Below are 27,016 nucleotides of genomic sequence, written 5' to 3' on the forward strand. Positions count from 1 at the left end.
ACGATCTGTGCTGTTCATGCTGAAAGAACACTTGAGCATTTGAAGACATGGTGACAGGGGACTGAGCTTTGTGTTCCTGGATAAAATAAGCTGGGACTCAATGAGTCACTGATGATCTGTTTGATTCCAAAAACAAAGTTTTTCTGTGTCATTTGGTGCCTGCTCCATGGTTCACTTTCAGTTTGTCAGAATTTTTATTTTTTAATTTTTATTTATTTATTTATTTGTCTACGGCTGTGTTGGGTCTTCGTTTCTGTGCGAGGGCTTTCTCTAGTTGTGGCAAGAGGGGGCCACTCTTCATCGCGGTGTGCGGGCCTCTCACTATCGCGGCCTCTCTCGTTGCGGAGCACAGGCTCCAGACGCGCAGGCTCAGTAATCGTGGCTCACGGGCCCAGCTGCTCCGCGGCATGTGGGATCTTCCCAGACCAGGGCTCGAACCCGTGTCCCCTGCATTGGCAGGCAGATTCTCAAACACTGTGCCACCAGGGAAGCCCCAGTTTGTCAGAATTGGATTCCATCGTTAGATGGACTGAGTCTAAACCTAGATGGAGAACCAACCACAACGCTGCTGTGCAGATGGGCCAGTGTCTGACGAAGTCCTGGCATCATACCTACGGCTTTGAAAAGACCAGAGAAGCCCAGTCTAGGGTGAAATTCTGGCCACAAATCTTTAATCTCGTACCAAGTCGATCCTCTCAAAGCCTCGGGGAGTTCAGACAGAGTGTAAGGAACACAAGCTTTGGAGTCGGACAGAACTGGATCTTAATTCTAGCCCCACGATGTGCCAGGCATGTGACTTTGTTCAAGTTCCTTAGTTTCTCTGAACCTCAGTTTCCATCCCGTAAAAGTACATGATTATACCCATGCCCTGTGGGTCTTCTGTGAAGATAACAACATATTCAGAGCAGCCAGCCACCCAGGCCTGGGACAGCTGATGTTCAACTCATGGCATGAGTGCTGTCCCCCACACCGGTCACTTCCTGGACAGCCCCAGGGCTGCTGATTCCAGGAGGTCAGGGAGCTCTTCTGCCTCGGTCCCCGCTGCACTGCCAGCACCTGGCACACAGCCAATGTGAAGTAAATACTTATTATGTGAAGGAGTTGACTTCACCCTCACAACTGTCACGTGAAGTAAGCAGCATTGTTACTACCTCTTTATAGAGGAGAAAAATGAGGCTGGTGCACGTGGAAGGAGGATTCAAACCCACATCTGCTGACTTGAAAGCCTCTGTTCTCAGCCATGACATGCCTCCTCTACTTAAAAATACAGAATTTTGTTGTGTGTTTATCCTTTTTAAGTAGTGGCCTCACTATCATCGTTTAAACATGGAAATCAACCTTCCCGATCCCATCCCTTTACAGATGCTGTTCAGCTATGGACAAAAGCCCGTCTTTCAGATCTGACATGTGAATTACACTAAGAAGAGGGGGAGGCCCTATATGGGAATAAGTAACTCTGCATCTGAAAGTTAATTCCTTTGGGAGATTAACTCTTCTGAGCTCTCGGATTCATATTCAGTTGTGACTATACTAAATTGAAGAAATTAGCATACCAAATAGCCGTGGCATTAAAAATTCAAATGACTCTTAAAACTGTCTGATGAACTCCCTGGGAGAGGCTTATACAACCCCAGGTTCCGGCCTCATAATTGTCAAGTGCTGGCAAAATGCTAAGGCTTTTATCACCATATCCCAGATTCTGTAGGAAGAGAGAAACATATTTACAGAAATGGTGCTAATCGCTATTAACATCTGATCAGAGCTTTAAATGGCAATTCTGATTTAACGCAGCCCCTCATAAAGTACTGCAGTTTTAGAACCACTTTATTTCTAGTCCCACAAAAAAAAAAAACAAAAGGATTTATAGTTTATTTTCTGCACGGATGCATGAAATAAGACTCCTGGGAGTTACTTCAAGATCATTCAACACAGCAATGATGCACAATAAAATGGAATTTTAAGAGCTTCATTGCTAAGATTGATATACTGAAAAAGGAAAATCAAGCAAAAGTCACCTGTTTTTCCACAAACTGTACATATGTCCACATCTTCCACCCAGATAAACTGATACTAAAGAAATAGGAATAAAAACCAGTACGTATTCCGTTCTGCTTCTGCTGAGCCCCGGGGCAGCTACCTCATACTCCTGTTGTCATTTTAACAATCTCAGGTTCAGGGAAGTCCTTGGGCCAGTGTCAACACTTGCAGAACAAGCACGGCCACTGCTGGAAGCAGCTTAGGGTCCCCTGAGAGGGGACAGGTGCTGGCCAACGGCCAGGGCGTCAGGAAGCTTCCTCTGCATGGTTGTTTAGAGGACGGATGTAATATTCAGATCTAACAATATGACCTGCATTAAAAGCTTGAACTGCAAGGAGATGATTTTTTAAATTAAAAAAAGAACTCTAATTTCTTTTTAGCAAAAAAAAAAACCAAACTGTTTTGAAAAAGAAGGAAAAAGTAGATGGAGAGAGAAACCTGACCTCTGGCCTTCCTTGGAAAGTTCTATGCAATTGCCTGTGCACCTTCTTTGGCATATAAGCTTTCAGGGGTCTACTACTACCTCCACCCTATAGATAAAGAGACTGAGTGAGGGTCAAGCAGGTGAGCTGACTGCCTCAGGGTCACACAGCCAGCACGGATTTGGGTCTGCTGCTGAGGCCCCTATCTTTCCCTTAGACCACCCTGCCCCCGGGCAGCTACACTGTGGGTCCCTGCGTGTTCCTCCAAATGGTGAGAGCGAGCACACCACCACCCTTATCTCCTCTCCCACAGCCTGGGATACGGGACCTTCCCCTGACCCGGCACTGCCACATGCTGAAAATCGCTATTGGCAAGAAAAAAATGGGGGAACAAATGACCACGTCGGGGTCTGAGTGAATAGGCGAGTTGAGTTAGGAAACGACAGTGACAGAGGTGCTATACTACTCACACACTCGCGTGCGGCTTCTTTTTGGAAAAATCGCAGGCAAGACCAAGGTCTGATATCCTAATGTGTCCGTGTTCATCCAAGAGGATATTTGCGGGCTAAAATGAAAGAGAAGGTGATCTTCAAGAGTCCCCAAGATGTCCCAGGGGCTAACTTCTAAAACTACTGGCGCTTGATATCTCATTATTTTATTACAGTTCATTCCTACACATGAATCCTAGCATTAATCATATCATCACATCCAAGTGGGGCATGATACCAACAATGACATGTTTCATGTTACTTTCAGCAGGAAAGTGGTAATGACAGATGGGAAGGATTCTACTTATTTGATGATGGAACACAGGGCAGGTAACACGGGAGGGTTACAACTACAGTCCATCGGAGTTAAAGTATTTCTTTTTCACAGCAAGAAGTGCAATCCAGCCAGAACGGTGAGTCTCTCCACAAAGGGGGTGAGTCCACAGGCTCCTTGGCCTCTGTAACTACTAGGACTTCAGAGAATGAAGCCACGAAGCACAGCACAGAAAGGAACCTTGTAAAAATATACAAATAGTGACCAAAGAAATCAAAATATTCCACGGTGCCACATTAATCCCGATAAATGTCATTTCTGTTTATTAGTACAGAATCAACAGAGGGCCCTACCAAATGACCAAATATGATTTTGACCACAACTCTGATGAAATGTATCCATTAAGATTAGATTTAGTCAGCATAATCATGGAAAACAAAGCTCCTCTCCCTAATATACATTCAATTACAGTCATCTTGATATTTTTCTGCTGGAGATCAGCTATTGTTTTGCTTGAAATAAAAATAATGGCATGCCATTATAAACCTGAAGCATGAATAATCATGAATGACTAGAATTAAGTCTGAATAGAAATTAGATAATACCATTGTCTACTAAATAGCTTAGAAGACAAAAATACTGCATCAAGATGATTAGAAACCAGTTATAGATTTAAATTAAAATGTATTACAATGGCGCTTCATGGGCCTTCGGCGTGTATTTTATTCTTCTGCAAAACTCACCATGAGGAAATAAAATGTCATGTGCCAACCAGTGTCTAATTATTTCTAATGTGATGAAAATACTTTTTTTCTTCTTTATGTTCATATGAAGGCTAAGGGAGTAATTCTTTAACCTTGCAGGAGGCTTTAAAAGTTACAAAGTCCCTTGTGAAAAACATAATATGCTCAACACTAAAATACACCATTTTAGATTCTTAGGAGGTAACCTTTAAAAGCTAATCACAACACATGAGCAAAGGAACATCATCTGTACATTTTAGCTGGTTAACCTGGGTTCAGGTTAAAAAGGAAGCAGAGAGGAGGCAAACCCACTCTCCTCCCAACCTCCTTGGGAAGTTGCCACGGCTATCATTTTTCTTCTCACCATTATTTACACCTTTATATATCTGCGTGATCATTTCTATAGTTTGTCAAGGTCCCGTTTATCTCCTCCCCCATCTTCATGTGGCTGGCTAGATGAATATCACCGCGGATGTACCAAGCAAACTCCCAACTCCCTCCTTAATGCAGAACCTGGGACCAAGCATCATGGTCTGGAATGGAAAAACTCAGAACGCACTTATTTCCTTTTTTTCAAGTCTAGTAAGATTTTAAACAGAACCACAGTGAAGAAGTCCAAGCATGGAAGACTGGGGCTATGTAGTTCAGAGATCTGAAAATCCGTTAGTGATTTTTTTTTTTTAACAATAATAGGTTGAACAATTTGAAATTGCTGATGTTTAATCATTTTCTTACAAAAACAGCCATTTCGTATAGTTCAACTCTAGTATTTCTTTTTTTTTTAAACTTTGGGTTTATTTATTTATTTATTTATGGCTGTGTTGGATCTTCGTTTCTGTGCGAGGGCTTCCTCTAGTTGCGGCAAGTGGGGGCCACTCTTCATTGTGGTGCCTCTCATTCTCACGGCCTCTCTTGTTGCTGAGCACAGGCTCCAGATGCGCAGGCTCAGTAATTGTGGCTCACGGGCCTAGTTGCTCCGCGGCATGTGGGATCTTCCCAGACCAGGGCTCGAACCCATGTCCCCTGCATTGGCAGGCAGATTCTCAACCACTGCACCACCAGGGAAGCCCTGAAAATCCGTTAGTGATTTTTTAAGGCAAATTCCAAACAATCTGAGCCTCAGAGAGTGCCCTTCGGGGGAAATTCTCCAGGCTGTCAGCCACTCTGCCCTGATCGGATCAGGCTTGCCTCAAATGAGTTATGACTCAGCCCTTCTACGTGTTAGTTCACAAGTAGATACTTCCCGTAAGACATATATGTTCCCTGCTAGTTCACCTTTGTACACCTCCTGGTCTCACACCAAGCCAGGGCCAAATCAGTTGCTTAGTGAACATTAATGGAATTACAATCAATTGTAAAATGGGTGATGACAAAACACCCCTACCCTGCTTTTCACTAATTAACCAATTAAAGTTTTTGAGTTGGCATATGTGCTGCACCAGACACGGAGGTAATAGGGACAAGTAGGATGGAGTCCTTAGAACAGAGTTCAGAGTCTGGAGGAGACCAACATCACAAAGGTGATGCCTTTATCGGGGCTGAGACGAGGAAAATGACAGGATACCATGAAAGAGGTGGCAACACCTGGAAGACCACAACTGCAATACAACACCTATTGCACAGGTCCGATAAACGGAAGGAGTCTGTCCAATGGCCTTACCTTCAAATCTCTGTAAACGACAAACCGATTGTGCATGTGTTCCAGCCCCAGGATGACTTCTGTGGCGTAAAACCGCATCTCCTTCTCAGAAAACACCCCGTGCTGTGAAAGGTGATAGTGCAAATCACCCCCTGGAATCAGAGACGCGGAATTTAAATTCAATGCATCAGTTTAAAGGGAACAAAAATCACTGTCATCCTGCATAGTTATGATACAGTCGAAAAAGGTAAACTATGCTTCTGCTTTGTCGCTCTCTCTCTCTCTCTATATATGTATGTATCATTGATTTCTGTAATTTGACCAAATGCTTTAAAAATTCTAGAGAAAACTAAAACATTGAGAAAACTTAGATGTGACAATAGCCAGGACGATATGAAACAAAGCCACCATTCTCTGACAGGTATCACAGTTCCCAGATGTACCATCAAGGGGGAGGGAGGGTTAGCTAATCTGCTTTGATTACTTGAGTTCTGTCTAATAACTGAATCAACCCATGTAATGATCCAGTAGGTGGCTTAGCAACTCATTCTGTGGACAATAAATAGTAAGGAAACAAAACAAACACATTGATCATATTGATAGATATATGAGAAAGCAAATACAGTAAAATTTTAACTGGTAAAACCCAGGTGGTGTGTATTCGGGTGTCCCCAGTAAAATTCTTTCAATTTTGCCATATGTTTGAAGTTTTCACAATAAAATGTTGGAAAAGGTAAATCGTCACATGGCCTCAAGTTACAGAGACACAGAAGGCCACAAACAGGGTAAGGGAATGTTCTTATAAACTATAAAAGAAGAGCCTCAATTGATCTACGAACGTTCATGTGTGTCCAACTTTATTGCCCTTGATTTTATAAGTATCTTCCTGTTCACACACACATATTCCTGTATAACCACTACCAGATCAAGGTGTAGAAGATTTCCAACATTGCTGAAGGCTTCCCATGCCCACCCCAGGCAGTATATCAGCTCACAGCCCCTAATTAAAGCCAATCAGACTCTATTGTAACCTCTCCCCCCATAGATTAGTTTTGCCAGTTCTAACTGTCACATAAATAGACTCACACAGGGTACATGCCGCTGTGTCTGGCTGTGTCTCCTCATTATAATGTGTGTGAAATTCCTTCATGCTGTTGGGTAGGTCCGATTTTACATCAAATACTCAAAATGTAATAAAACTTCAAGTGAATTTCAAAAAAGGTATTTGATTTGTTGAACTGTACGCCTCTTAATTTCAGCTCTCGTTACTAAAAATGCTTTGAGTATATATCATGTCACTTTCTAGTATTAAAAAACTACTTTTCTAGCTAAAACTCTTTCATCATTCTCTGGGTCATCAGTCACAGTTTAAAAGATCAATGTACAGTGGAACTGGGCTAAAGGCATAGAAGACTGGGCTAAAATCTGTCCTGGTCCAAAGTTACTCCTTCAAAGTTGGTTTTTAAATACATTTCTATCTTCAGCCTATGTATCTTTAGGAGGCATTTCATTCCTAAAAGTTGAGGGCCAGGAACAAGCAAACTAAACATCCAGGCCAGTTGCATTCCAGAAAATCAAGTTTTACTGTATTTTAACTATTTTATGAAAATCTTTTCTAGAAAATGCAACTTCCTGGGGAGAGACTGGGAGAGCCACAGGGAAACGGCAGTCAACATTTTTAAATGAAGTTTAACTGAAAATTGAAGAATAAAAGGTTTCCTTAAACTTCAGGAGGAATTTAGTTACCTGAAAGACCCAAATGGCCAGTCTGTCTGAAGCAATGCAAGCTAAGATAAAACATCATGAAAACACAAACAAACAACATCATGGCAAAGTCTTGCAGTGTATTCAGACTTCCCAAGTCTTGCTTACCGTTCATCAGATCCAAGATGAAGCAGAGTTTATCTGGCGTATGGAAGGCGTAGGTCATACAGACAATGAAAGGACAATCCTAGAGTGAAAAATATATATATAAGAAAAGCAAAAGCTGCCCTGGAAAGTGCATCTACTGCCAAACAGCATCTACACATTTTTTTTTATCCATGCCACTGCCCCGTGCATGAAACACAGACACCTACCTGGCAACTTTAACAGACCCAGGAAAGTGGGTCTGGTTCTGTGGAAAAATGCACAGAGACACAACACTGCTAATTAGAGATGAACTCAAAGGTGCTCTGTCACTCTGATTCAATCATGACTCCTCTATCTACATCTTCAAAAGACTCAGATTCTACAGAAAAATATTACTGCCTTGCTAGTCTTTCTGTTGGTCTACATTTCGGTTCTGGCTAGTCAAGTATCCATTTCAATCTCTGATTCTGAGGTTGGAAGAACCATACCATGGGGGGAAATGTTATCTGTATTACTGTTTTGAAACACTGAGAATAAAAATGGAATTAAATTAGCTTTTGAAAGTGGAAAAATGTACCAGAGCCGAGGACAGAAAAACTCAATTGTAAAGATGTCAATTTCCCCCCAGATTAATCTCTAGATTCCATGCACTCTTAATTAAAATGAAAATTGACAAACTGATCCCAAAATCTATATGGAAATGGAAATGGCCAAGAAAAGTTCAGATACACTTGAAGAAAAATAAAGCTGGAAAACTCATAGTGCTAGATATCAAAACTTATGGTAAAGCAACAGTAACTCGGTATGGAACTAGCCCAAGGACAGACAAATCGACCAGTAGAACAGAACAGAATCCTGAAGTAGACCCACATGTAAATGCTCATTTGATTTGTAATAAAGTGACCCAGCAGGGTGGGGGTAAAGCATGGCCTTTTCAATCAGTGGTGCCGGAGCAACAGGCTATCTGTACAATCAGCTGTGGACGTTCACCCCTACCTCACACCACACACTAACGTCAACCCCAGGTGGATACAGATCTCAAGGTAAAACAATAAAGCTTCTAGAAGAAAACCAAAGAGAACAACTTCAGGATCTTAGGGTGAAGTAAAGATTTCTTAAACAGGCCACAAAAAGCACTAACAATAAAAATATTGATAAGCTGGACTAAAATAAAAGTAAGAACTTCTGTTCTTCATAAGACACCATTAAGAGAATAAAAAGGTGAGTCACAGAATGGCAGAAGATATTTGCAATCCATATATATCTTGAATATATAAAGAACTCTCAACAATCAATAAAGAAAAAGCAAACAACCCAGTAGAAAAATGGCAAAAGAGCAACAACAACAACAATAATAATAATGTAAGCACGTCACACAAGGGAGTATCAAACGGCCCGCAAGCCTATAAACAGATGCTAGGCCTCAGTTTTCCCTAAGAAATGCAAATTGAAAATCACAATGTATCATCACTAAAACCGATGAGAATGGCTAACATTAAAAAGACTGACAATGCCAAGTGTTGCAAAGGTATGGAGTTAATGGAACTTCCACTATGGCGCTGGGAGGGCGGAATGGTACTACCACTTTCACAAGATGTTCAGTGCTAAAGCTGATCACCACCTGCAAAGCTATGAGCCAGCAATTCTACCCCGGGGTATTTACCTAACAGCAATCTGTACTCATGTGCACGAGAATCTATACTCATGTGCACCAAGGACATGAGAATGGTCCTCATGGCACTATTCAAAATAGCCCAAACCAGGAAATAACCCCAATGTCTACCAACAGGAGGATGGATACACGAATTGTGGCACATTTATATGATGGACTACTATAGAACAGGGGCCACCAAACTTTTTCTGCAAAGGGCTAGACAGTAAATATTTTAAGCTTTGCAGGCCTCATCCAGTCTCTATCACATATTCTTCTTTGTTTCTTTTCTTTACAATGCTTTAAAAAGGAAAAAACCATTCTTAGTTCACGGGCTGTGAACACAAGCCAGATTTGGTCCCTGGGCCACACACATAGCCTGGTGACCCCTGCTATTTAGCTACAGAAGGCGCTGTTGCTAAGAGCAACGACTCAGATGCATCTCGCAAGCAACACTGAGTGAGAGAAGCCAGACACAAAAAGAGTACATTTATATAAAGTTTCAACACGGGCAAAGCTAAATTATGGTTTTAGACATCTGGGTAGTAGTTAGCTTGCGCGTGGGGTCAGTGGCTGGAAGGGACACAGGGAGACTTCTGGAACACCGGTAACTTTTTATCTCTTGACGTGGGTGCTGGATACACACATGTGTTCCCTGGTGAAAATCCATCAGTGCCCCACTAGATCTAGAACTAGGTCCACTGAGATAAACATACAGTGTACACCTGCCACTCAACTGATTCAAATAAAAAATGGCATGAAATATCTATATCCACTTTCTTAACAGAAGCAAAGAATTATTAAATTCCACAGAAAATATTCAAATTTCAACAGAATAATCTGAAACAGAAGTCACATTGTTCACACCTGTCGATTAAGGGCATACAGATAAATTTGTGTTAACACATTCCTATGTGCTCAAGATTCATGAACTTGAACTCAATTTCCACAAAGCTTCTGGAGGAGAAGTTACTCCAGAATGAATTATAAAATTCATTTTGTGGGGCTTCCCTGGTGGCGCGGTGGTTGAGAATCTGCCTGCCAATGCAGGGGACACGGGTTCGAGCCCTGGTTTGGGAAGATCCCACATGCCGCGGAGCAACTAGGCCCATGAGCCACAACTACTGAGCCCGCGCGTCTGGAGCCTGTGCTCCGCAACAAGAGAGGCCGCGACAGTGAGAGGCCTGCGCACCGCGATGAAGAGTGGCCCCCACTCGCCGCAACTAGAGAAAGCCCTCGCACAGAAACGAAGCCCCAACACAGCCACAGATAAATAAATAAATAAATAAAAATTAAAAAAAAAAAAAATTCATTTTGTGGTTACCTAGTTTTCCTTAGAGGTCTGTTGAGAGGTGTTAGTGTTTACTAATGTTAAGATTTATTTTGCATTAAATAGGTAAAATAAGGGTGTTACCCTTTAATCTGTTAAAAGCCACGTGGTTCTCGGTGGGCGGGTACCCTCCTACTTGCAATCCCACCAGTGTTTCACCACACCTTTCCACAGTCTGCTGGCGATGGCTCATTCTGCTCCAAATATCATGCTTCTTCCTTAATGGGGTTCCCCACATACTCTTGGTTCCTGATCTGATGAACAATTCATCTCTAGAGCAGAGAAGTGGGTGGACCAGGAACTTAGTAAAGCCTGGGTCTTTCCCAGCTTGAGAGAGCAACTCCACTCACTTCACCCAGAGGACAAATAGAGCCTGGAAAGGGGGTATTTCTGAACATGATGGTGTATGATCATTCTAATGACGGCCCTGAGAAAATTGCAAAAGGTCAAAGTATAGTTAAGATACTACGTTATTAAGATGGGACATGAATTGGAGATTTAGAATCATAGGCCACCGGAGTAGAAAGGGCTCCTAAGAAAGAAAAAAAAAAAATCACGTGGTCCGATTTCTTTATTTTAAAGACAAGGAAACTAAACTCCCCACCCCCTAAAAGGGAAATGTCTTGCCTGAGGTCACAAAGAAATTTCGTAGCCAGCCAAAAGATTCAATCCCCAGCTCTCTGACCCTGGACTCTTGGCAGAGCTGTCCTATGTTACCCTACTTACGAAGGCAAAGTTTCCATAGCAACATGAAATAAAAGCTCCACTAAAGGGATTTGACTTGGTTACTTCTACAGAATTTGCTGACCACGATCCCTCATCTCTCAGGCCCTGAGCAGATGCCATCTTGAGTCTCAGGTGGGGTCCGAGACACAAAGAACTGAATACTGACCCAAGTGGACAAACAGGCAGCGGTTTAATGATGGTGTTGGTACGGTTTCAAAGATAATTATGGTTAAGATGTTCTGCCTTGATTACAAATTCAAGGTAAATAAGAACTAGGGGGTGTTTACAGGTGGATACTTAAAGCTCTTCAGCAAGGAACTGTCTTCTTTGATTTCCTACCTACTGAGCAAAATAGCCTGCATTTTGCAGGAACTTAAAACTATGATAAAATAGACCGTAAAGTAATCCTTCAGAACATTTCTCTACACTGCAGTCAGAGGAACCTTTTCAGACTTGCAAGGCTTATCATGTTATCTTCCTACTTCAAACACTTTGTTTCTAACGGCTCTTAAGATTTTTAAAAACCTCAGTACTGGCCCAGAAAGCTCTTTCTGGTCTGGTCTGGCCTCTGTTTGCCTCTCTCCCCTACAACTTCATCTTGTGGTCCTACCCTATCACTTCTGACCCCACCTCTGCCGACCTTCTGTGAGTCCCCAGAACTTTCGTGCTCAGGACCCACATGTGCCCCGGCACCTCCTCTGACTTCAGAGGAGCGTTTGTGGACAATACCTCCGCCCTGCTAAATGCCTTCCGAGCACCGTGGACCTGTCTTTCCTACCTCTTGCCACGTGTTCCAATGATCAACGCATTTGTGAGACTGTCTGAATAAACACCAGCTGCTCTCACTCTATGCAGCTCTATAAGAACAAGGACCAAACTAGGGTTTCAGGACCCCCGTCTCGTAGTGGAGGGCCCGGCACAATCTAGGTCTCAAGTACGGATCAAGGAATGAATGAGCAATGCTTCTCACGAACAACAACTGACTTAATTAATGAAGGTGCTGACGGCTCCTCCCAGTCATGGACATACATGTCCTTGATTCCCTTTTTACTATCCAAAAGTTACAGAATAAAACTGCGAACAGTACTTCCTACTATCTCTTTGGGGGATGAGAAGTAGGAATCCTCAATTTGAGACTGAAAGAGAAAAACAACCTTCTAGTAAATAGAAAACTCTGATGGGTGACTCTGGCTCATTTTCATGCCAACATCTTAGGAAATCATATTGATACAGGCCGATCTAAAGCATCACCTAAGGAGGCAATTTTAAACTAAAGATTACTTAAATCCTATAAACCGTGGCCTTTCATTAGCAAAAACAATTCCAAATAACTTTATTACAATTCTTTCAATTCTTTACTACAATTCTTTAAATTATGTACTTATACATGTTTAAAATGCTAAACAGTTTTGATATTTGAATAAAAAATATAAACAAGTCTTTTAAATTAGCTCAAAGCAGTAGCCCAATATAACCCCAATTTTTTATTTATTCCCTTATGGGTAGACCAGTGAGGAACTCTACAACTACTTAACCACTCTCCCTCACCTGAATAAAACAAAAATGCTACATGAAAATTAAAATTGTACGTATATTTTTCCAACACCCAAAATTTTTTTCCATAGGCTTTCCTGTGAATAAATATCCAAGGCTTTGAGATAACTCATTAAAAATTAATATTTTAATAAAGCACTTAAAGTCTGCAGTAAACACACATCCATGTCTGAAATGAAGACACAGACATTTCAATAGATACTAGAAGCCAATGCTATTCACATTGATTCCAATACAGTGTGCAGGCTACTCAGATTCCATTCCAATCAGTTAAAATCTTGGTCATGCACACAGGGTAACTCTTATTTGAAATGCTTAATGTCCATACGTTGGCAGGTAGAGGCACACAGTTAGACATTACTATTTATAGCAATGGCATTTGCATCTGTTATAGTTGAGTTAAATTATGATATTCATTGGCTTCGATAGCAAATAGACTTTCCAGAACCACTTAAAACTAATGCTAGAATAATATAAACCCCAACACAATGAATACAGGTGACAAACAATAAAACATGGAGCCTACAAAGGGATGAGAAAAGAACACTGGGCCTGTCCAGGGAGTCTGGGGACTTTGGGCAAAGAAATGATGTCTCTGGGTCTCAGGTTTCTTGCTTACTAGCTGAAAGGAATTCTTTGAGTCACCATTAAGATCTGAGTTTTTCAAAACCTTTGTATGAAGATGACCTTATTTAGAACACAGCTATGATAGTTGGAAGCACCATCCCGCCTCCCCCAGGGCCCCATGTCTCACTTGCCAGGACACACGGGCACTGCCCAGGTTCCTGGGATGGTGGGTTTTTCTGGGTGTCTTTATATACATCTGTACAGGTAAATAAAAGCCGAGGTTTTGATCCTGGGTGATACTATTAAAGGAAAAGAAATCAGAACGGGACACTGCTTTGCAAGTCAAGATGACACAGTGTAAAAGCTTGCTTTTACACGTGCCGAGCTAAAAATGACAGCCTGACATACAAATAAAACATCCAACAGGCAGAAACGTAGTGCTGGAAATGGAAAAGGCCAGCGTCCACAGCAGGTAACAGTAGCAAGTGCTGAAAAGATAAGGTTCCCTCCAAATGAAACACGGACTGGGGAGCACCCCGAAGGGACAACTGGGGTTTGACTAAGCCAAGTCACTTCCTCTCTATCAGTTTGTGAGGGACAGGAGCTATGTTTCTCTTACTTTTTCTTCTCTGGGTTAGTCCTTCTCAGTCACACAGCCAATTCTTAACTATACTCAAGTGATTTTTTTTTTTTGTCATTGATATGATTATTTTCTGCCATCTCTGCAACTATATTCCACAAAGAAGGAAGTCATAAATACTCACTAAAGGGACAAGTTGTCAGTGTGCACAGCAATGGTGGCTAGTACGTTCCTAATTCCCAAATTAGACAGAGGTAATATCTGAATTATTATTTACACTAACTTAGTGCTGCTGCTCCCTGCTATAAATTCTAATCCCCCCAAGAACTGGCTAGCCGCATAATTCACCAGAAAAAAATAATGCCTGTATTTTAAATAAATTGTCCTGATACAAAAACCAAAAAAAAACAAAACAAAAAAACAAAACAAAACAAAAAACCCCAACAGTGTTCAAAATTGAATACTTACTCCTGTGCTCACCAGGGACAACATGATCCTTTCATTTAAGGCTAAGGTTTCTCCTTGTTTCATCTTGATCCTCTTCTTATCCAAGCATTTCATCGCATACCTAGAAACATAAATATTATTGAAAACTCTGCACTGAGAATACATCTAAACGGATTAAACGATACGCATCATACTGGGGGAAGTTTCTAAAGATGTGGGAAGTGTTTTAAAGAAGCAAATACTTCTAAGAAACTAAGGAAATCTGAATCAAGTGGAGACTTCAGTCAATAATAACATATTTGTTCGTTCATTGTGACGAGTGTCCCACACTAAGATGAGGGTACTGGGTATGGGGTACGTGGGAACTCCCTGTACTATTTCTGCACTTTTTCTGTAAACCTAAAATAACTGTAAAATAAAAAGGCTATTTTAAAAAAATCAAGCAATAATCAAGATATTTCTATTATTATATGAATTGATGTTTCAGTTAAATAAGAGCATGAAGTAGACGGATATAAAATTCAGGGAAATAAATTTTGTATGTATTGCCACTGCCTAGTACCACTGTGTGTGTGTGTGTGTGTGTGTGTGTGTGTGTGTGTGTGTGTGTCTGTGTGTGTTTTGTGGAGGTGCTGTACATGTCATATTTAGCATTTAGGAATTGTGAATTCAGCACTGGTCAAGATTTAATAAGCGCGTAGAGTGCAAGACTCTAAAATGTTGATGACTGACCAAATGGGAAGGGAAAGCATGTGTCCAAAACCCCGTGTTCTAAAATGGCACTTTATTGATTTGTTTTAAATCTATACTTAAGTTATCATATTTCAAATAATAAAAAGAATCAGTAAGATTTTTATATTCAAGTTATATTAAAGTTAGTTGAGAAGAAACCTTTTACAGCTTAAGATTTTTGAAGATTTGGAACAAACTCACATTAAGGAAATACAGACATGTCACTCAGCACACTCTGTAATCACAGGTTAAAGAAAGCAGATGCTTTTTCAGCAGGACAAGGGAAAGCTGAAAGGAAATTTTTACAAGGGTTTTGGGGGCTTGAGAGTTCTGCATGCATGACTGTAAATTCCCACTGATATACTACATCACGATACCCAAGTATACCAGTTGCCTGGCTGTGGTAGGACACACAAAATCCACTTATTCCTAACTTACTTATAACTTATAATGTTATGAGTTACAGCAAGACAGAGACAGATGTTCAAATTTGATATTTTTATCCACTCTTCCAGGAGTTCTATATGACAAATCCATTTGCGAGACACTGATTGGCTTAATTATGGGATCAAATATTGAGAACACATGAAGTGACGCGTTCTTGAAATATTTATTTTTTATGATAAAGAATTTTCAAAATGCCTCATACTACTTCTATCACCACCCTGCTGTGACGATGTTTAATAAGACCTTCGGATTGCAGACCACAGAGAAGGTGGCACCCACAGGTCTTGAGCCCCTCAGAGTAAGCAAGCTGAGGGCACCCCCCCGAAGGGCAGGTGGCAGGTCACTGTCACTGGCAGCCTGGAGGCTGCAAATGACGTGCTCGAGGATTCATGGGAGCTGAGCTTGGCCACTTCCTAGCTGTGTGACTCCTGAGAAGCGTCTACCCTTAACCTATAAAATAGAAGACTATTTACCACGCCCTGGCGGTTTCCAAGAGTCGGGTGAAATCGTAAATGTGTATGAAGAGACAAATTGATATTATTTACTTCTAACAACAACACGTGTCAGACTGGGCATCCTCAACACCTCGACAAGCAGTTATGATGAAGTAAAACTAAAGTTTAGTGAAAGGTAACGAACGACAAGTAAAGTGCATATTAGGATCAAAAAGCCCACCGTGCAGCACAGAACTGGAAGGTATGTTTTCTATCACCCCAAACTGCACATGCTAAATCACAGGGGGATCAGAAGAGAATGTCTCTCCCCTGCAAAGCAGAGAATTCTCTGCAGTCTGATCGGACTGGGAGGCCGTACATAACACCCCTTCTTGGCCACCTCTGGATTCCTGGCTCTTCACCCACGGCCTGAACCACTGCAGGCTCCCGATACACAGTTTCTGGTTACCTTCCCATTTAGCCCTAAGAGGTAGAAGTTCCAGATCATCTCGTTTGCTATGCTTTACAAAATACAGCCTATTTCCTTCTGAGGTAAATTACTGCAGGAGTGAGATCACGGGCTTCCATAAATCTACATAGGGGTTTTCTTTTGATGCGAGCATAAAATTCTCTTAGAATTCCCAGCAAAATATACGAGCCTAGAAAGCTTACATTTTTCCAGTGTCTGCTTTCCTGCAACCATATACTTCACCGAATCCTCCTCGTCCGATAATCCTATGTACGCTGAAATCATTCATGGTCAACTGTAAATTCAAAATGGGACATGGAAACGTAAAACTGCATAAAAATTATGCTGTTGTTTTCATGTAAAACATATACAGTTATTAAAATAGCGATTCAGATACACCTGCTCTTTCCATGACTGGTCCCTCAAACTGAGAGGTGAGAAGCACAAGATGGCAGGACATTCTAGAACCACCTTCTATGCAAACTGCACAGAAGGCACACCACGGAGGCAAATGGGAAGATGACGCAGTTGTAGCCGAGTTAGATTGGTTTTCTGATCTCATAAATCTTATATTAGAAGATGTACGCTTTGAAGACAAGTGAGTGTGAAATTTCCACTCAAAACACAAAGCAACATCAGCTACTCTGAAGCCTAAAGTTTGGGAACAGTTCAGCAAGGCCAGGAACGTCATGGTAGAAAAATAGGTCCACATCAAGGGCATCTATGTTTTCCTAACTGTGGGCCATATGATCAGAAAGCCCAACAGATGCTGGCCGTGTGGATGTTTTATCAATAACGTCAGTGAGTAGAGAGGACTCATGCTGGGCATGTGAGCATGAAACCAGACCAAGTGTGAGTAACTCTATGAAGAGGCTTTATTCATAAGCACCTTGTCAATATCATCCCAGCAATGCCCTGCTTCCTAAGCAGTTTTCATGGCATTAGACGGTACAAAGGCAGATAGATAGTCCTATGTTCGTGGTAAGAGGCCATCAGATAACAGCAAATGCCTACTAGTTTATGTATCCCGGCAAATGAAGGGTCAGATGCTTGAAGGGTTTCCCCAGACAACCCTTCAAATATCATGTCTGCAGCCAGGGAGGGGCATCTGGCCCACTAGCTTCATGTTTGGTGCTCAGAGGACATGAGGACGTGAAGACATGAGGATACCATGTCTGCTAAAGCAACACAAGCACAAGGAAGCTCCACAGCAGATATGAGGGAATTTTTTTTGGCCGTGCTGCGGCATGCCACAGCGACAGAGCAGGGATCGGACCCGTGCCCCCTGCAGTGGAAGCATGGAGTCCTAACCACTGGACCGCCAGGGAAGTCCCAATAAGGGATTAGTTTTAAAAATGTGTCACTTCCTCTTGCTTCTCAATCCTGCCAGGAAATGGGGTGGAGAGAGGAGGTTAAAAAGAAGAAGAAGAAGAAAAAAACCCCACTTCTTCCAATAGCACTGCTCAAGTAAAAAACTGAAAAAAAAAAAATCCAGTTATTTCTTTTTCTCAATTGCAAACCTATGTGAAGGGAGAGCATGAAGGAAAGTGGAAGAGAAACGTACACTCTAAAAGCGAAGTAAAGAACATGCCCTAGAATTACTGACAGTGAAGAGCTAAAAGAAGATACAATGCTAAGGGGTTAATGTCAGAAAGTAGCCTGTCTTTGAGGACTGCTTTTATCATTCTCAAAATAATAAAAAAGATGAAACCGTGGTCTAGTAAAAGATGTCATCATATTTATTACATCATTGCACCTAAGAATAAGAAAAAAAGGAACTTTACCAAGATGGCATAAGGCACGGGCATACGGGAATTACATTATGTAGAAGACTTGTATTTTTACAACTACTTCTGTTAAAAGGTCAATTACCGCTTAAAATAACCATTCTTAAATAAATAAACACATTGTTACATGAATATGAGAAAAGAGAATTAAAATTCAAAGTGTTTACAATTGGGTATAGGAGGATGGAGTTTTCACGCATAAAGCCATAAGCACGACATCTGTTTGGAAAGTGCGTCACCCTTGGGAGTATGCTGCCGAATAAAATATTTTCTCACGAAGTTGAGCCAGAGGAAGTTTTTATTTAAAAAAAGAAAGGCAAAGATGATACTCACATGGATATTTAATTCCACGTTTTTCCACTGACAAAATCTAGTGAACTTGTCACTGAAAAAGAATGTTAAGGAATTACTGAAAAGTTAAATATCAAGTTAACTGAGAAACTAGAATTGTACTGCTGGTGTTGCTTCTCAAATGGAGTAAGTTTTCATAAACATTTTTTCACAAAGGATTCACCTGGTATTTAAGGCTTTATTTTATGATTCAAATTGAAGACTCTGTGTTTCTCCTTTAATTGTCATTATGCTGTGGTGATATCTTTATCTGAGTCAGCACTGTCCAAGAGACGGGTAACAGAAGCTGCGTATGTAATTTAATTTTAATAATATATTTTATTTAAACCAATGTATCAAAAAATTATCATTTCAACATAAAATTAAATCAAATCAATATACAATTTTAATGAGATAGTCTACATTCTTGCTTTTGTATTAAGTCTTTGAAATCTGGTGGGTATTTGCCCATCTTAATTCAGACTAATCATATTTCAAGAGTTCCACAGCTACACGTGGTTAGTGGCTACCATACTGGACAGTGCAGCTCTCAATGACAAAAAAACTGCTGTTTACAAATAATTAGAGGGGTAGCAAATATAATACCTAAATAGTGCTTATCATGCTCCAGGCCCTGTTCATCTACGCCTTCAACAACTCCATGATCAGGTACCGTGATGATGCCCAGCTTACAGCCAAGAAGACCTGACCTTGCCCAAGGCCACACGGAGAGAGAATGGGTGGAGCCGGATTTGAACCCAAACCAATGTCTGCCTCACAAAGATGCGAACAGTGCAGGAGAGAAACCCTCAGAAGAGAATCGGAAGATGGAGTAAGTCATACTGCACTGATAAGCTCCCAGTTTACTCAACTGCTGGAGAAGTGATTTTTTCATCCATGAAGTAAGAAATATATCTACCCCATTAATAAAGGCATTATTGGGATTATTTTTTATTAATGAGCAACATATCTATAAAATGTCTGCTTTTAAATTTTTTTTCAGAAGAAATGCATTCTGGATTGAATACTCCTTAAAAGCAAAGAACATTTTTGGTGATTGTTGGACTTCATCTAGCCCCTGGCTGATTCCTTACATAGGAATGGTATTCAGGGTTCTATGAAGGAATGAATGAATTAAAAAAGGAAGAAAGGGAGGGAGAGAGAAAGGCAGGAAGAGAGGGAGTTCTATGAAGTGCAAGTTACAGGTATTATCAGCACTGTAATACGATGCCTTAAGGCATCCAAATATCCCAGGTCCCTGGGGGTTTCATCTAATATGCCTTCTAAGGATCTTTTAAAAATATTTCTGAGGCTAATAATCAAATTAAGAATTAAAAGCAGAAGCACTCTTGTAATTACATAGCATCTTTTTTCAATGACTCTGAAATGACTTTTAAAGAGTGTTTCACTGATCCTCCTAACATCTCTATGAGGTTGGTAAAATAAATTTTGAGTTTCTGAGAGTTATTTCAAAGAGTTTTTTTTAAAGCATGGTGAGTGCAAAAGGTGAAACCACACTGGGGTGAATAAATCCATGACTTTGAAATCACTTGGTGTGTGTGAGGCTAGCTCACACCCTGCCTTCTCACGGATTCTGGAGTTCAGAGATGGCAACGGAGGTGGGGGTGTGGGGGTGTGTGATCTGGCACATTTTATGAACTTGCAAACTAGCTGGGGAGGGTAAACAACCAGGGAGAGAGAAGTGCCCTGCTGGCCAAGAGAAGAGTCGAGGAGAATCAACTCCCAACCCATACCCTGCGCCAAAAGAACACACACTCCATCAAAAAATAAGAACAGACATTTTGCCCGTTAAGTACGATAACAAGTTCTTCTTTAGCAAGTACAGACGGCTCCTGGGTGTCCTGGCTGTCGTGTGCCCACGGGGTTCCTTGAGCTCCATTCCTAGGCAATATCTAGTCACTAGAATGGGCACTTCTGGATGGGGAGGAGGAACCGGGGCTGAGAATAGGGCAGAGCCTGGGCAGCACAGGGCTTCAGAGCGAGAGCCCTTGCAGGTGACTTAACCGCTGCCTCGGAGGGAAGAGCAGGGGTGAAAGATACAAAGACGACTGGGGCGCAGCGAGGGTGAGCAGAATGAGTGTTTTTAACTCTAACCCCTGACGTGGGCTTTAGATCACTGAGCAATCTGATGTTCACTGCTGAAGCGAGGCTCACCAGCCTCATCCAGAAGAGGGAAAGCCTCCCTCCGGGATTCAGCCCCACAGGGAACTTAACCCCGTGTCCCTGCTGGGCCTCAGGAGAAGGTGGAGAGGCAGGCTCAGCACTGCTGAAGACGTCCTCTTTTTTTTTTTTTTAATTTAATTGAAGTATAATTGATTTACAATGTGTTAATTTCTGAACAGCAAAGTGATTCAGTTATACACATATATATTCTTTTTCATTATGGTTTATCACAGGATATATGTGATATACATTCATTATATATTCATTATGGTTTATCTAGTTCATTATTCATTATGGTTTATCTAGTTCCCTGCTATACAGTAGGACCTTGTTGTTTATCCATTCTCTATATAATAGTTTGCATCTGCTAACCCCAAACTCCCAGCCCAACCCCTGCCCCACCCTGCCTCCCCCTTGGCAACCATAAGTTTGTTCTCTACATGAAGACTTCCTCTTTACTTCTCTACTATCAAACTGCAGCGTGGCCACCGAGAAAAGTCGCCTGAACCGTGAGGCCCTCAGAAAGCACGGCCAGTCCTGACGATGCTGAAGTCTACAAGGTTCTATTTATGGAGCGCCTGTGCTTTTCAAAACCCAAACTCTGGACTTCCCTGGTGGCGCAGTGGTTAAGAATCCACCTGCCAATGCAGGGGACACGGGTTCGAGCCCTGGTCCGGGAAGATCCCACATGCCGCGGAGCAACTAAGCCCGTGCGCCACAACTACTGAGCCTGTGCTCTAGCCCGCGAGCCACAACTACTGAAGCCCGCACGCCTAGAGCCCGAGCTCCGCAACAAAGGGAAGCCACCGCAATGAGAAGCCCGTGCACGGAAATGAAGAGTAGCCCCCGCTCACCGCAATTAGAGAAAGCCCACGCGCAGCAACGAAAACCCAACGCAGGCAAAAATAAATAATAAATTAATTAATTAACAACAAAAAAACCCAAACTCTGAACTCTTGGCCTGACAATGGATTTTTTTACTGTTAATTTGATAATGTATTAACATAAAAAGAACCAAAAAATATATATATAAATGAACTGACCTTAAAAATAATTCATTTATATAAAATGGTAACAGTTTCAGAAAATCCAATGTGCATGCCTGCCTAAAATGCAAACAGCTTCACTTGTATTTCCTGTGGTGATAAGAGTGAATGGTTAGGGGGAGGAGGTTGGGAGAGGGATGGATTAGGAGTCTGGGTTTAACAGATGTAAACTATTACATAGAGAATTGATAAATAACAAGGTCCTACTATATAGCACAGGGAACTATATTCAACAGCCTCGGATAAACCATAATGGAAAAGAATATGAAAAAGAATGTGTGTGTGTGTGTGTGTGTGTATCTATATATAATTGAATCACTTTGCTGTACAGCAGAAATTAACATTGTAAATCAACTATACTTCAATAAAACTAAAAAAAAAACCCCACAGTGAATGGTTAACTCAGTGGGAGAAAATGACTGTGCAGGTTTACCTGGTGGATACACGATGGAGTTAACAAGACCTCTTCCCCAATTTTAATTACCATCCCCATTTCTCCCCTCTCCACCAAGGATCATATAACAGCAAGGTTGACCCAGGAGTTTGGGAAAAGTCAGATTTAGAATCAACAGCAGTGGAGACAGCCCAGGACTTGGTTGAGTCTCACCCCTGAGCTGGCATCCTATCCTCTCAGTTTGATTCCACGGCTTTTTGGCAAAGCCTCTGCTCCTGCTCAGAAAAATGTAATCATTTGTATGCAGATTCATTTCCTGAAGTATTGACTCTACTCCAAGATAAAATTATCTCTTGAACTCTGGTAGAATCATGACGCACTTTTTAAATTTTATTTTAATTATTTTAGTTCTATGAACATGTGGAGAAAAAAAAAAACTGCACTGAAGTATTTGCTCTTAAAGGGCAACTACTGAACAGCCGCGGGCTGCTCCATCGATGCGGCACGGTCATTACAACTGTCTAGAAATTAGCCGAGTTTATGGAGAAGAGTACAGTCAGTGTGAATGCAGATTCAGTGTTAGAAAGTCCAATTCCAAAGGTGCATTATCATAGAGGAACACTCAAAATACTGAAGGATTGACTCTTGGGTGCCTGAGAAGCATGTGAACACTTTTATAGGCATTACCGAAAATTTTCAGAATTTTATACGACAGACATACCCTATAGCTTGAGTAACCCAGGGGGACATATTTATCGGGTACATTAATGATGTATATGACTACAGACATTTGCCGATACTTAAATTCTACTACGTAAAGAATCAAGAGAAGGCTTGTCTCACTTTGAAGGATATGATTTCAACATATAAACGAATTAGATATAGACTCGTGCTTGCATTAGCAAAGGTGTTCCAATAAGATACTTTTAATTGTGAGCTTCCTAAGCCTATTTAAATTTTGGACCATTTGGAAGCTAAAGAACTAAAGGTCAATGGGATGTTAATATATACAAATCCTAAATTATAAAGTACAGAGGAAACAATCTAATGCAAAGCCTGGCACATAGCACATGGTCAATAAATGCTTGTTGAATGAATAAATTAACACATTTTAAGGACAGCACTTATTGGGTAAAATGAGGTACACCTACACAGTACAAGATCTTATCAGTATAAAGACATTGATATATTACTAAGATAATGTTACATGTCAAATATATCTCTATCAAAAAAAAGATTTTATACATAAAGTTTCATACCTTTCCATGAATTTTTGAAAAATGCTGCCTCGAAGACTTTCACAAATTTCTTCTATGTATGGCTGGAAAGGATGGAAAAGAAATTCCACAGTGCATCAATAAGAACATAATAAAGTGAAAAACAGGAAAGGATGAGACTCAGACGAGGTGAGGCTCCAAATCACGTGCTCCCACAGCACCTTGTACTCGCCCTTCTCAGCCTTGTCCAGTTTTCACCAATGGACTCATGGTCACGCTTATTTACTTGTAGTAATCTACACCACTCAACGGCATGTTCCATGAAGGCAAGGACAGGTCTGTCCTGTGTGCCACTGTATCCCTCCTGCCTAGCACGGCTCCTGGCAAGTCACAGACACATCTTAAATGGCTGGAATTAGCTTCATGGGCATGTGACCCATGCAGTCCCGCAGAAGAGCCCAGGGCTCGGTTTGGTGCCCTGCTGTTGTCATCTTGAAATTCTTAATAATTTCTGAACAAGGGCCCCCAGGTTTTCATTGTGTACTGAGCCTTGTAAGTTATGTAGTGCATCCTATAAATTACTATTAATTATATAATTGCTATTAATTATGATTATCATAAATGATCAGCATTAATATTGACTTTTAAAGACTAAAAGCCAAGGGACCCATGGAGTAAATTTTTTTTAAATCAGCTATTCCCAAGGTCTTTGAGCAAGTTCATGGCTAAGCGGGGATTAAGGCAAGGGCTCCTTGCTCACATGTGCAGTGCCCTTTCCCTGTGGAGAACAATCTACTTCAATATCATGCCACTTTACACATTACCAAATAAACTGCATAAACTTATTTTCCATGGGATGGACTTCAAATCAAGAACTATAAAAATATCAAATGCCAACATTTCACAGCTCAGTCTGGAGCCACTTAGATAGTTTTGGAAAATATCTTCATACCCTACACTCACTGAATGATGCAAATTTAATGTCTGCTGTGTCTTTGTAGATCATCCTGAAAATGTGCAAAAAAGAAGGACCAGATCAGGAACCGTCCAAGGCAAGTGATCAGACTAGGAAGTCTGCAGAAGCCACATTCACCAACACAGGCAGTGAGACCACCGCAGCTCGCCTGGGAGCCTCACTTCCTGCCACGGGGCTAAGCTACCTCCACCCCCTGGCAGGGCTACTGCTGTCCTGGGCGGGGCACTGGAACTGGTCACTAAAACCAAATGGACTTTGTTCCCTCCTTAGTAACAGGGGAAGCTGAACTCTCTCTCTGAAGCCCTTTCCAGCTCTGAAGTCCTGTGTTTCTGTGATGACATATAATAGCAATCTTCGCTAACTCTTCTAGATGCTAAAGACCAAGGGCCACAAGTCTCAAGAGGTTCAAAAGACATCAAAAGACAAAAGAGATCAAGTGTTGAAAGATATATGAAAAGCCTAAATTTGTATATCACAGATTTTGTATTTACAAAAACTGTTACGTTAATATTTTTTCACATTTTATAAAACAGCCTGTACTTCTGCTAATAAAATAAAAGTTCACCAGAAATTCTTAAGGCTGGATATGATATACTACACTGCCACTTTCAACACAAAGAACTACAAAATGTGTCGGGTAAGCAGTGCAAAAGCGAGAGTTCAATAGTGGTCATGAGCAAACAACCTCACCTGATTCTCAGTTCCCTTAGTCTGTAAAATGGGAGAGTCACAACTAATTTTCAAGGTCATTGTGAGAATTTAATAAGATTAAGAATGTTGAGAGCCAAGCACAGGGCCTGGCATGTTCTAGGAACCTAAATGTAAGCCAGGACCCCTCCCGACTCTTGCCACCAAATGTACCTGTGCAATTATTTATAGAAATAAATAAGTCAATTTTGCAAACAAAAAGAATAAAAAGCATTTTGTATTTACTTTCAGAGCATTTTGTTTTTTTTACTACCTTCTTCTCCTTGATAAGAAATTTCAACTCAGGCATCACACTTCCTGATGTCTAAATATATGATAAACCTATAGTAATCAAAATAGTATCGTACTGACATAAAAACAGACAGGGCTTCCCTGGTGGCGCAGTGGTTGAGAGTCTGCCTGCCAATGCGGGGGACGCGGGTTCGAGCCCTGGTCTGGGAGGATCCCGCGTGCCGCGGAGCGGCTGGGCCCGTGAGCCACAATTGCTGAGCCTGCGCGTCTGGAGCCTGTGCTCCGCGGCAAGGGAGGCCGCGGTGGTGAGGGGCCCGCGCACCGCGATGAGGAGTGGTCCCCACTTGCCGCAACTGGAGAAAGCCCTCGCACAGAGACGAGGACTCAACACAGTCATAAATAAATAAATAAAAGAACGTGAATTTCTTAAAAAAAAAACCAGACATTATGGACCAATGGAACAGAATAGAGAGTCCAGAAATAAATCCACACACCTATGGTCAACTAACCTTTGACAAGGGCGTCAAGCACACAATGCGGAAAGGATAGTCTCTCCAATAAATGGAGAATGAGACTGGACCCTTATCTCACACAAAAATCAACTCAAGATGAATTAAGGACTTAAATATAAGACCTGAAAGTGTACAACCACTAGAAGAATACACGGGGAAAAAACGTCTTGACATTTGCCTGGGTGATGATTTTTTGGATGTGACATCAAAAATTCAGGCAACAAAAGCAAAAACAGACGAGTGGGATTGCATCAAACTAAAAAGCTTCTGCAGAGCAAAGGAAACAATTACCAGAGTGAAAAGGCAACCTGTAGAATGAAAGAAGATATTTGCAAACCATACATCTGATAAGGGGTTAATATTCAAAATATGCGAGGAACTCGACTCAATAGCCAAAAACCAAATAACCCGATTCAAAAGGGGACTGAGGACCTGAACAGACATTTTTCGAAAGACATACAAATGACCAACAGGCATATGAAAAGGTGCTCAACAACACTAATCATCAAGGAAATGCAAATCAAAGCCACAATGAGATATCACCTCACATCTGTTAGGATGGCTATTATCAGGAAGTCAAGAGGTAAGTTGTTGGTAAGGATGTAAAGGGAACCCTTGTGCACTGTTGGTGGGAATGTAAATTGGTGCAGCCATTATGGAAAACAGTATAAGGATTCCTCAAAAAATTAAAAACAGAACTACCATATTATCCAGCGATCCCCCTTCTAGTATATATCCAAAGGAAATGAAATCAGTATCTTGAAGAGATATCTGCATGCCCATGTTCACTGCAGCATTATTCACAACAGTAAAGATACGGAAGCAAACTAAGTGTCTATCAATGGATGAATGGATAAAGAAAATGTGGTATGGATACATATATATATATATAAAAACACACAATGGTATAATATTCAGTCTTTAAAAAGAAGGAAATCCTGCTATTTGTGACACCATGGGTGAATCTGGAGAACATTATGGTAAGTGAAATAAGCCAGACACAGAAAGACAAATATGGTATGATCTCGTCCACACGTGGAATCTAAAAAAAGTCTAACTCATAAAAGCAGAGTAGAATGGTGGTTGCCAAGGGCTGGGAAGTGGGGGAAATGGGGAGATGGTGGTCAAAGGGTACAAAGTTTCAGTTATGCAGGATAAATAAGTTCTGGAGAGCTAAGGTACAGCACGGGGACTACGGTTAATAATACCGTATTGTACACTTGAAATTTGCTAACAGAGT

The 27,016-nt window shown here is 41.2% G+C and overlaps 1 protein-coding gene across 3 annotated transcripts in view; it reads right to left on the reverse strand.

Moving 5' to 3' along the window:
• Positions 1-27,016, reverse strand: part of LOC132347661 (beta-adrenergic receptor kinase 2) — a 121,268-nt gene that overhangs the window by 25,023 nt on the left and 69,229 nt on the right. For all 3 annotated transcript variants that reach the window (XM_059894386.1, XM_059894387.1, XM_059894388.1), the window contains 7 exons: positions 23,392-23,453; positions 18,512-18,563; positions 16,595-16,686; positions 14,331-14,430; positions 7,476-7,554; positions 5,625-5,755; positions 2,930-3,024 (listed from right to left, as the gene is read on the reverse strand). In XM_059894386.1, coding sequence (XP_059750369.1) covers positions 2,930-3,024; positions 5,625-5,755; positions 7,476-7,554; positions 14,331-14,430; positions 16,595-16,686; positions 18,512-18,563; positions 23,392-23,453 — 611 coding nt within the window. The remainder of the gene's footprint in view (positions 1-2,929; positions 3,025-5,624; positions 5,756-7,475; positions 7,555-14,330; positions 14,431-16,594; positions 16,687-18,511; positions 18,564-23,391; positions 23,454-27,016) is intronic.

Source organism: Balaenoptera ricei, chromosome 14 (genome assembly GCF_028023285.1).
Source record: "Balaenoptera ricei isolate mBalRic1 chromosome 14, mBalRic1.hap2, whole genome shotgun sequence".
NCBI classification, from domain to species: domain Eukaryota; kingdom Metazoa; phylum Chordata; class Mammalia; order Artiodactyla; family Balaenopteridae; genus Balaenoptera; species Balaenoptera ricei.